This window comes from Gossypium hirsutum, chromosome A13, assembly GCF_007990345.1.
Source record: "Gossypium hirsutum isolate 1008001.06 chromosome A13, Gossypium_hirsutum_v2.1, whole genome shotgun sequence".
NCBI lineage: Eukaryota > Viridiplantae > Streptophyta > Magnoliopsida > Malvales > Malvaceae > Gossypium > Gossypium hirsutum.
The window spans coordinates 17361569-17372926 of NC_053436.1; the positions used below are offsets into that span (position 1 = coordinate 17361569).

The window sequence follows — 11358 nt, forward strand, 5'->3', positions numbered from 1 at the left end:
TTTTCATATTTCTACAATTTAGCCAAGTAAGTTCGTATGAACTATACTATTTATATTTTTGATTAAATTGAATGCTATTATATTAACTTTATTGAAAATGAATTGATATATATATGTTTCATACAATTTAGCTTATAATGAAACAAGGAAAATTCAACGACGCACGGCGACTATCGAGTCCCGTTTGAACCTTAGGAATATTTAGGATACAAATGAAATTTCATTAGAAGTTACCATGTTTCGGGTGCAATTCTTGTACATCCTACCGGTGGCTAAGTTTTTGGCATGTGGTGTAGCTACTTGACAACTTGTGTGAGCAGCACCGTGTAGCTACGTCTTGACTGATAGCTTATGTGAGCAGACCCATATATGGCTCGAAAGAAAGCACTGATATGAGATATGTGATAGTAGTGGCTTCGACCACATGTTGGCACTTAGTGTGCGAGATTTCCATGTATCTGATATTATTCCAGTGGTTCAACAGGAAATGTTCTGTTACAAGATGATATGAGTTTGATACAAACTAATACAGGTATATACATGAAATACATAGTACAGGAACCTGAAACAGGGCTATTATTTGGACTAATGGACTAATGAAACTTTTGTAAAAGGAGTTCTGTATATTACTCTGAAAGTTCTAAATAGTACAGGAACCTGAAACAGGGCTATTATTTGGAACTAACGAAACGTAAAGATTGGAAACACTTGAGAAGAAAGAGTTTAAATTGGGACTTCCTCTTCGGGTTTTCTGATCAAAGATCTAAGCTGAATAAGAAGACTGGGTATTGATTCAGTGAAAGAACCTTGATGAATAGAGAGTAATGACAACCTAAACATTAAAAAATGGATCATTCTCATAACATACCGCACTCATGCATTTATAGATCATTCATGACATACCTAGTTAAGGGCATTCTGATTCATTTCGATCATAGCATCCTAATCATTTGGCATAAGCATAGGTATTTGAAATAGATTCTACAGATCATACCCCTAGAGGATGGTGTAGCAACGTTTGAAAATTACAGATCTTGTCCCTCTAAGCAATAGTGGAACAGATTGAAGACGGTGAGTCTCGTCCCCCTAAGTAGTAGGGTAACAGGCTGAATTACAAATCACTTTTCCCTGAAATGGCGTTGGAGCGGCTAAAAGCCATAGCAGATCTCCTTGAAATTTCAGTGGATTTCTTTTCCCTAAAATGGCGTTGGAGTAACTAAAAGCCACAGCAGATCTCCTTGAAGTTTCAGTGGATTTCTTTTCCCTGAAATGGCGTTGGAGCGGCTAAAAGCCATAGCAGATCTCCTTGAAGTTTCAGTGGATTTCTTCTTCCTGAAATGGCATGGGAGCGGCTAAAAGCCACAGCAGATCTCCTTGAAGTTTCAGCAAACCTCTTCTTCTTGAAATGGCATGGGAGCGGCTAAAAGCCACAACAGATCTCCTTGAAGTTTCAGCGGATTTCTTCTTCCTGAAATGGCGTTGGAGCGGTTAAAAGCCACAGCAAATCTCCTTGAAGTTTCAGCGAACCTCTTCTTCCTGAAATGGCATGGGAGCGGCTAAAAGTCACAACAGATCTCCTTGAAGTTTCAGCGGATCTCTTTTCCCTGAAATGGCATTAGAGCGGTTAAAAGCCACAGCAGATCTCCTTGAAGTTTCAGCAAACCTCTTCTTCCTAAAATGGCGTTGGAGCGGCTAAAAGCCACAGTAGATCTCCTTGAAGTTTCAGCGAACCTCTTCTTCCTGAAATGGCGTTGGAGCGGCTAAAAGCCACAGTAGATCTCCTTGAAGTTTCAGCGGAAGAAGATCAGAACAAACCTTATCTCTCGGAAGTTGCAGCGGAGCGCATTGAAGATACTTGAAGAAAAGAAGCGTCAAGAGAAGTTGAGGCTTGGCAGGTCCCAGTAAATTTGGCCATTTCTATTGTTTTTGCCCTATTCTCGTTGCACGACAATGAGCAAAGAGGGGCAGCTATAGGTACCAAAATTAACCCAGGCCCATCAATACCCCAACCTACCCTAGCCCAAAACACCAGCAGAAAAAAAACAAAGAAGCAGCAAACCCTAGGTGCCTCCACTTACAGCGTTTTTCTTCCACCTGCTCCCATTACCTCCTTGAAGACCAGCAAGCAGTAACAAAAAAAATAGCAATAGGACTTTGCATAATTGGCTATAAAGAGCCATTCATTTTCAATGTAAAATAGAGGGGATTTTTTTTTTATCTTTTCTTCTTTTGATTGTTGTTTTGTTTTTAAAAAAGAGAGGAAAATATTGTTAGATCCGAATATTGAAAATCAACGAAGCAAAGCAACAAAAGATAAAAAGGTTGATTTTAATCTCCTTTCTCCTATTCATGTAGTTCATTCCTTTAATTTATCTCATTGTTTTCGTTATAAACCGTTTTCAAATAAAGGCATAAAAGAAAGAACCCATCTGGATCGTCGTGGTCTTGACCCTCTTCGACAGTGGAGGCCCCGGTGGTTTCAAGGAACCACGACGACGGCGGCAAAGGGGGGTTTTTGAAACCCTAAGAAAAAAAAGAAAAGAGATGGGGGTTCTCTGTTTCTTAAAACAAAAATGAAGCAAAAGATAAAAATAAAAAGTAAAAAGGTAACTTAAGTATGCATCGGGCGGGATATTTACGACTGCGGTCTCTCCGCATTTTTGGCCTTTTTAATCTAATCCTTCTTGTTTTCTTTTTTTTAATTTGATCGTGTAATTTTTTTTTCCGAATTTCCCTTTTAGATTTTATTTATATTTTGATTTGGTACTTTTATTGCTTTTGCTATTTTAATTTTAAGTTAGCAAATTTAATATATCTTATTTAGCTTTAAGATAGTTAGTTTAACGTATTATTAGCATTGTTGATATATTTGAATTTATATTCATCTTATTTTTCTAATATCATCATCATTACATTATTACCATTATTATCATCTTGGTATTAAATTAATTAATCTCATATTGTTATTATTATATCTTTCCCTCTTATGATTATTTGCTTATTATCTTATTGCTAATTAACTTGACTTATTAACTTATTATTATTATTATCACCATCGCTGTTACTTAACTAACTATTGTATCTTAAGGTATTATTAATATTACTCTTATTTCCATTATTATTACCACTATTCTTTATTGTCATAGTTATTATTTGTATAGCTATCATTTTTTATTACCAATATCACTATTTTTATATTTATTTAAGTTATTTTTACTTTCATAACTACTACTACGTACTATTATTATGTTTTTTTTTACATTTATGTATTTCTTTTTATATATAATCCATTGTTCCCATTTTGTCATTTTGTTATTTATTCGTTGATACAGTTATATAATTTCAAACTTTGATCTCTTTATTATTTGTATCATTATTTTGTTTCACACAATACTTACTTATATTTGTATTATTATTGATATTTTATCAATTTTAAATTACAAATTTGTGTGCATATTTTACATAATACTTATTTGTATTATTTTTTATTGTCCTTCTTATTATTATTATTTAAAAAAATAAAAAATAATTTCATTTGATGTTTCTTTATTCATATGTTTATTTGCTTATCATAATTTAAAAATTAAGTTTTCACTAGAATTCTCTTTGTTATTTCATGTATCTTTGTATTTATTTTTATTATGTTTTATTCTCATCATACTATATATCTATTCGTTTATTCATATATGTCTCTATATACCTGCAAGTTTGTGCTATTTATTAATATTATTGTATTTATATCATCTTCGTTATTATTTTATTATGCACATCGGTACTACAATTTGTTTTCTTATTTTACCATAAAATCATAATCATATTAATCCTTTTTACTCGACCTATAAAATTGTTCTTTCTAAAGTAAAGCAATATTCCGTATTTGGAAATTCGAGAAATCGTGCCCTAACTTACTGGGTTTCGATTTTATCTCGTTTAACCTAAATAACGATATATTCTTTTAAATCATAATACAAGTTTTAAATAAAATGCCTACGCTTTGAGATTTGATGTGTTGTGTCCTAACTCACTGGATATGACATCTTATTACCTCGAGATAAAACTTTTACAAATAAGGTAATATTTCGTGTGTGGAAAGTTCGAGGAAAACGTGTCCTATGTGTTGGGTTTCGATTAGTCGTTTGACCGAATAACCGGATATCCTTTTTCTTTCAATGCATGAGTTTTTGAAAATCTTGAGATAATTTTGGCATCGAAGGGTTGAAATATCGTGTCCTACGTGCTGGATGTGATATTTTATTTCCTTGAAACAAAAGAAAATCTTAATGTCTACTTCAAGTTAGCTAAGCATTCATAAAAAGGGATCGTACTTCAAAATTTATTTTAAATTTTTTTAATTTTCGATATTAAGACATTAATTAATCAATTTGGTACCAATTTTGGGCGTTACGAGGGTGCTAATCCTTCCTCGTACGTAACCGACTCCCGAACCCATTTTCTCAAATTTCGTAGACCAAAATGTCGCTTTAATAAACTAAAATGTCTTATTAAAACAAGGGTAATCCGATTACACCCAATAAAGATCGGTGGCGAATCCCTTTTTAATTTTCGCTTTCAAACAAAGTCGATATCCCTTTTTTTTCAAAAAATAGTTTCGACAGTTTGGCGACTCCACTGGGGATTTCGAGAGTCGAGCCTTGAATTGATTATTTTTTGTCTTTTGTTAAAAATTGAAAATCGGTTTCTAATTTACTACATTGCATGTTGTTTGTTATTTTCGTGGCTTTCCTCATAATATGCTTGCTTTAAGTGGTTTAATTCTTTGATGTATCTTTGCATATCGAATCGCATTATTGGTCAATTTCACCTTTTAAGTGGGAGTGAGAAGCTATGCCTTCGTAAGGTTTTCACCTCCGCATGGGCTAGTAGATTGCTTCCGGGATACATTCGTACCTATGATTTCATGAGATTTTCATCTCCGCATGGTCATAGGGAAATGTATTCCCCTGAACCGAACTCGATCTACATGTGCCTATAATGGGTGAAGATCGAGGAATCTGTTGGTTCAAGTACCTTTACTTTAGAACCGAACTACATGTAATGAGCCCTAAGAGCCTACCCTAGGTAGAACCACACCGAACCCTAGTGGTCACCCGATTAGGTGCTTATTTACTCCTTATTTGTTTTGAATCTATTCTGTGTATATAATACTGACTTGTTGCGTTTTGATTGTTTTCGCATGGCATCTCATCATAAAAGGGTGTTGATTTACGTTCGGTTACTAAATAGAAGAGTTTAGCATGGAAAAAGGATTTCTTGATAGAATGGAGGATAATGCGGCCGTCCGAGTGTGGTCCGAGAGAATGCAACAAGAGAAAGGAGATAGTTCGACCGAGGGATATGAATCGGAGTTATGGGATTTCACTCGCATTAGTGCGACTCAGAACGACCTGCAAGAGTTAAGGGATATATGGAATAGTTGGAATGGCGAAGTCAAGCAACTCTTTTACTATAACTACGGTGATCTACCCTATTTGCTCGATGTAAAGGTGGACAAGTGCTTGTTCCGGGCCCTCGCGCAGTTTTGGAACCCTGCTTACAGTTGCTTTACTTTTGGAGGAGTTGATTTAGTACCTACTGTGGAGGAATACATGGCGTTACTTAATTGTCCGAAGATTCAGGCCGATAGGGCCTATTCAAGAACTGTCAACGTCCCTCCATTTTTAAAAAAAATTGATGAATATCACGGGGATGAGTGAGCAATGGGTTGCAGCCCGCATCAAGCAAAAGGGAGATAGTAAGTGTATTCCCTGGAGGAATTTGAGGGATTTGATCCTCGCACACCCGAATTCGAAGAAAAGGGTTGATGTTTTTGCCTTAAGCCTCTACGGCTTGATCGTCTTTCCTAAGGCACTCAGGCACATAGATGAAGCCGTCCCGGATTTATTAGATCGACTTGATAAAGGTACCACACCCACCCCGGCAATCCTAGCAGAAACTTTTCGATCCTTGAATGCATGCTGGAGAGCGGGTGAGGGAAGATTTATTGGTTGTGCACAGCTTCTTTTGGCTTGGTTCCACGGTCATTTTTGAAAGGTGGAGAAAGTCTCCTATCGGGTATTCTCTAAGGATTATTCCCCATTAAGAGAATTAGTGGCCACATCGAGGTGAGACGACATCTCAGAAGAGAAGTGGATAATTATTCTCCAAAATTTGCAGGCCGAAGACGTTGAGTGGAAGGCTCCGTGTTGATTCCTGACGAGATCTTATATTGGTGCGGTAATTTTGACTGGGTCCCTCTAGCCGGAATATGGGGAGCCGTTGGATACGCTCCATTGATGGTGTTAAGGCAGTATCGGTTGAGGTAGTTCATACCGGTGACACAAGGGTTAGCTCAATGTAAGTTCTCTTATAAGGATGACGGTTATAAGAAAAAAGTTTGTGAGATATCAGATGCTTGGAACCAAACTCGAAGAATGAAAGGATTCACCACAGGCCCGATGACGACCCCCGAGTATGAATGGTGGTGGGGTAGGAGAGTTAACAACAACATCCCTAGGCCGAATCAAGGGAACACTCAACCGATAGAGAAGCATTTACGGGTCATCCCTTCCAAATTAGAGATCATTAAACAAGACTTTGAGAAAAGGAACTTGGAGTTGGGGAAGAAGATAGAACAGCTAGAGGAAGAGAAAATGAAGTTAGGATTAGACGTCGATATCCACAAGCTAGAGGCTGAGAGGTTAAGAAAAGGAAAGAGCAAGCCGAGGAGGATTTGGATAGTCTGAAAACCGATTACAAGAAGTTACGTATGTCGATAAGAACCGCCGGTTTAGGTAAAACGTCGGAGCAATGGCGTCAAGAGATCAAAGAGGAAAAGACTAGAGTCGACCATTGAGAGAAAAGGTTTCAAGATGCCCCGAGCACGGGAGGACACTCTGAAAAAGAGTCTGATAGAAAGCCAAAATGAAAAGGAAAAGTTACGAGCTTGGGTGGCTGAATTGGAAAGATCACTTCATCAACATCGTAGCCGTAATTCGGTAATTAAGCTGAAGGCTAGTCTGAGCAGAATCGAAGAGTTGAAAGGGAAGGTAGAAAAACTCGAGACTGCATTACGAGATAGTAAAATTCGAGTGGAACTTCTTGAGGCAAACAACGACCATTGCTGGGAACAACTTCACCATTCTCAGAACCAGATTAGAGATAGAGACTATGTCATGGGCGAAGCTATAGCTCAGGTTCGGGAGGTAGCCGACCACCTGCAAACTTTGGCAGTCCAAGCAGATATATTGAGCTTAAAGTACGAGTCGGAATCAGAGCGAGGCCAAAACTTAGCTTGGCTTCTTAGGAAAATTAAGGCTTTGGGCATTAGGGCAAAGTCGTATATGTAATCATCCATTCTACGTAAATAAATTTTTCTTCTAGTGAAGTTCTTCTAATGAAATTGAATTGGAATCAACGCCTCTTTTTGCATTCATTCATTTGCATTACATTTCATCATGTAAATTAAATTTCACAAAAAGACCCTAATTAAACAAAATTATTTCAATTAATCTGGAAACCAACGAGAATCAACCAACCGAACACAGCTACTATACCCGCCGTAAAACCAAAGCAATGGATCAGAGATTAGAAAGAATAGAACAAATGCAAAGGGAAATGCAAGAGCAATTACAAGTACAGATGCAAGAGCAACTGGCTAAGATACAGCAAGATATGAAGGAAAAAATGGAAGAATCCCAAAATAATCTGATAGGCCAGTTAGCGCAGTTACTGGCTAGAGAACGCGAGAAGGGGAAGAGCATCATAGGGACTGACAATGAAGACCCTATTTACCCTCCAGACTTTGCTCCAGTAAATACTCAACCACAACCGGAGGTACACCCGCGAACGGTACCTGTCACTATCAGGCCCCAGCAATACCAGGCTAATGCCTCGACACCATTGAATATTCCCATAGGTTCGAGTTCTAAGCCCAGAGATAATCCAGCTAATCCATTTGTCCCGGACCTTGACGATGTGGCAGAAATAGAGAAAGAAAAAGTAGACCTGGCAAAACAACTCGATGATCGTTGTAAATGGCTTGAAGAAAAATTCAAAGCAATGGAGACTGTTGATTACCGTGGCGGGATCGACGCTAAGGACTTAAGCTTGGTCCCAGACTTGGTACTCCCACCAAAATTTAAAATCCCAGAGTTTGAAAAGTATAATGGGACGAGCTACCCTGAAGCTCATATTAGGATGTTCTGTCGAAAGATGACAGGGTATGTCAACAATGACCAGCTGTTGATCCACTGTTTCTGAGACAATTTGATTGGATCTACGGCCAAGTGGTATAACCAGCTCAACCGTGCCCAAATTGGTTCATGGAAGGACTTGGCTCAAGCTTTCATGAAACAATACGGTCACGTGAAAGACATAGCACCTGACAGAATTACCCTATAAAACATGGAAAAGAAGTTGAGTGAGAGCTTCAGGCAGTATGCACAACGGTGGAGGGAAATAGCGATGCAAGTCCAGACACCCCTCTTGGAGAAGGAAACGATCATGCTCTTTATCAGCACTCTAAAGGCCCCATTCATTAACCACATGTTAGGAAGTGCTACAAAAAGCTTCTCGGACATAGTAATGTCCGGGGAGATGACAGAAAACGCGATAAGATGTAGGAAGATTGAAGCAGGAGAAAATGCCAAGAAATCAATTTCGAAGAGAAAAGAAAATGAGGTGAACAACACAAGTGTATACAATAAAAGTTATAACAAGCCTATCACTGTGAGCCAACCGAGGACGGTGACTACCAGCCATCAGGGCTCCTAGACAAGATTCCAACTCAAGGCCTAACACAGAAAGAGTCTAGTTTACGCCTATCCCGATGTCCTACAAGGAATTGTATCAAAGCTTATTTGATGCCCATGTGGTGTCACCTTTCTACTTGAAGCCTTTACAACCCCCGTTCCTAAAATGGTACGACACAAATGCCCAATGTGAGTACCACGCAGGGATAACGGGGCATTCAATAGAGAATTGTATGACGTTCAAAAAGTTAGTGGAAAAACTCATCGAAATGGGTGTCATAAAGTTTGATGACCCACCAGGTCCCAATGTGGCAGGAAATTCGTTACCCGACCATGCTAATAAAGGGGTAAATGCGATAGTCGAAAGTGGGAGCAAAAGAATCAAGATGGATATATCAGAGGTAAAAACCCCGCTTAAACGAGTTTGGGAGAAGATGGTAGAAGGAGGTTTAGTCACACGACATCCAAAGGAAAGGCCCAAAGAAGCGAGAAGATACTGCGGGTTTCATGCTGATGAAGGCCATGACATCCAAGAGTGTAACGAGTTCAGGTCCTTAGTGCAAAATCTGATGGACAATAAGGAGATGGAATTTTATGAAGAAACCAGAGGATCAGAGGAAGAAGAGGTGTACGCTACAGAGAAGGGAACAACAGAAGGGGTCCAAAGAGTTAACCATCCTGTAGTGATCATTTCGCGACCCAGAATCAATGAAGCAAGAGTACAACTAGCACCGAGAGTCATAATCCAAAAACCGATATCCTTCCCATACAAGGATAGCAAAAAGGTTCATTGGAATTACGACTGCAACGTGACAATCCCTGGGGGGGAAAGCCCGGTAAATGCTTCACAAGAGAACCAAGATGTAGGTTTCTATATAAGCAGTGGGAGACGTTATGATCCTGCGAATACAAAAAATGAAATCGTTAAAGAAAAGGCTCCAATAGTTGAGCAAAGGAAAGAGAAGACGGTTAGGTTCAAATCGCTAGTCAATGAGCCGGTAACCGAGAATGAAGCTAGGGAATTTCTAAAATTTTTAAAGCATAGTGAGTACAGCGTCATTGAACAGCTACGCAAGAAACTGGCTCGCATCTCAGTGCTAGCCTTACTGCTAAGTTCAGAAACGCATCGGAACGCGTTAATGAAAGTGTTGAATGAGACTTATGTTGCAAATGACATCTCAGTTAACAAATTAGATCATCTGGTTAATAATATCAGCGCTGATAATTTTATTTTCTTTAACAACGACGAAATACCACCGGGAGGTATGGGGTCCACAAAGGCCCTGCACATTACCACACGTTGCAAGGGATTCACATTGCTGGGGGTATTGATTGATAATGGATCGGCACTAAATGTCCTACCTCTATCCACATTAAATAGGTTGCCCGTGGATAGTTCCCATATGAAAGCATGCCAAAATATGGTGAGGGCATTCGATGGTACCGAAAGGAAAGTAATGGGGAGGATCGAAATACCCCTTTTAATCGGCCCTAGCACGTATGAGATAGACTTCTTGGTAATGGACATCAGGCCCTCTTACAATTGCTTCTTAGGAAGGCCATGGATTCACTCAACGGGGGCAGTGCCGTCATCATTACATCAAAAGCTCAAATTTGTAACAAAAGTTCGATTGGTGACCATAAATGCGGAAGAAGATATCATTGCGTCCATTACCAGCAATGCACCGTATGTGGGGACAGATGATGAAGCCATAGAATGTTCTTTTTGATCGTTAGAATTTGTAAATGTGACCTTTTTTGTCAAAGGAAATAAGATCCCGACGCCTCGAATCTCTAAAACTATAAGAATAGGCCTACAACTGACGGTTGGGAAAGGAGCTTTGCCAGGGAAAGGGCTTAGAAGAAGCCTACAAGGGAAGGTCGAAGTACCTATGCTCATGGACAAACGAGACAGCTTTAGTTTATGATTCAAGCCAGATGCAAGACGAAAGAAAAAGGAGCAAAAGAAGAAACAAGAAAGGAGAAGACCATGTTTGAGCGGGGAAGAGGTTAAGTGGGAGCCGATGACCTTTCCTCACATATCCAGAACATTCGTGTCGGGAGGAATTATTCACGCTGAAGGAAGAGCGACAATGAAAGGATTTTCTGAAGAAATGTTGGAAGACTTAAGCATTAACGCCACACATGAGGAAGAAGCTAGAGTAGAGAATTTATCGGGCATCCGCCCTTATGAGCCGGAAAGTGTTCTAAATAATCGGACTGCGGAAGAGATTCCTATAGTCTTTAGAACCAATACATAGTAATGCTCAAAACACACCTATTACTTCAGGCCTAGGAGTAATAAGCATCCTTTTTGTGAAATAGGCTTGTGTCCAAAATTGTTATTTCAATAAATGCATCATTTTGTCTTATCTCGTGCAACTATTCTTTTATTCTTTTATTCATGATCATACTATAATGGCATTGCTCTTAGATTCTTTTGTTCTTTGTATCTTCCTTCACACCTACAACAGGTCTCCAGATAACAACGATATGAACGACGTTGCTACTAATTTAGAGTCTCTTTTTGAGCGGGATATGTGTTTAGAGGGATCTCAGGACTTTGAAGATGACAGAGACTGTAACTTATCCCCTGACTTGTTAAGGA

General features: G+C 38.8%; 1 protein-coding gene across 1 annotated transcript; it reads left to right on the plus strand.

Annotated features, from left to right (window-relative positions):
• The first annotated feature begins 8827 nt into the window (after positions 1-8827).
• Positions 8828-11011, plus strand: LOC107894664 (uncharacterized). The gene is made up of 2 exons (XM_016819917.1): positions 8828-10469; positions 10689-11011. The coding sequence occupies exons 1-2, from the start codon at positions 8828-8830 to the stop codon at positions 11009-11011; spliced, it is 1965 nt and encodes a 654-aa protein (XP_016675406.1).
• The last annotated feature ends 347 nt before the right edge of the window (positions 11012-11358 follow it).

Excerpts from the sequence above, each read along its gene's own strand:
- LOC107894664 (XM_016819917.1), top strand. The coding sequence starts at position 8,828 with ATGTCCTACAAGGAATTGTATCAAAGCTTATTTGATGCCCATGTGGTG. Across the intron at positions 10,470-10,688 it reads AGATGATGAAGCCATAGAAT|ATGCAAGACGAAAGAAAAAG; the intron begins GTTCTTTTTGAT and ends GATTCAAGCCAG.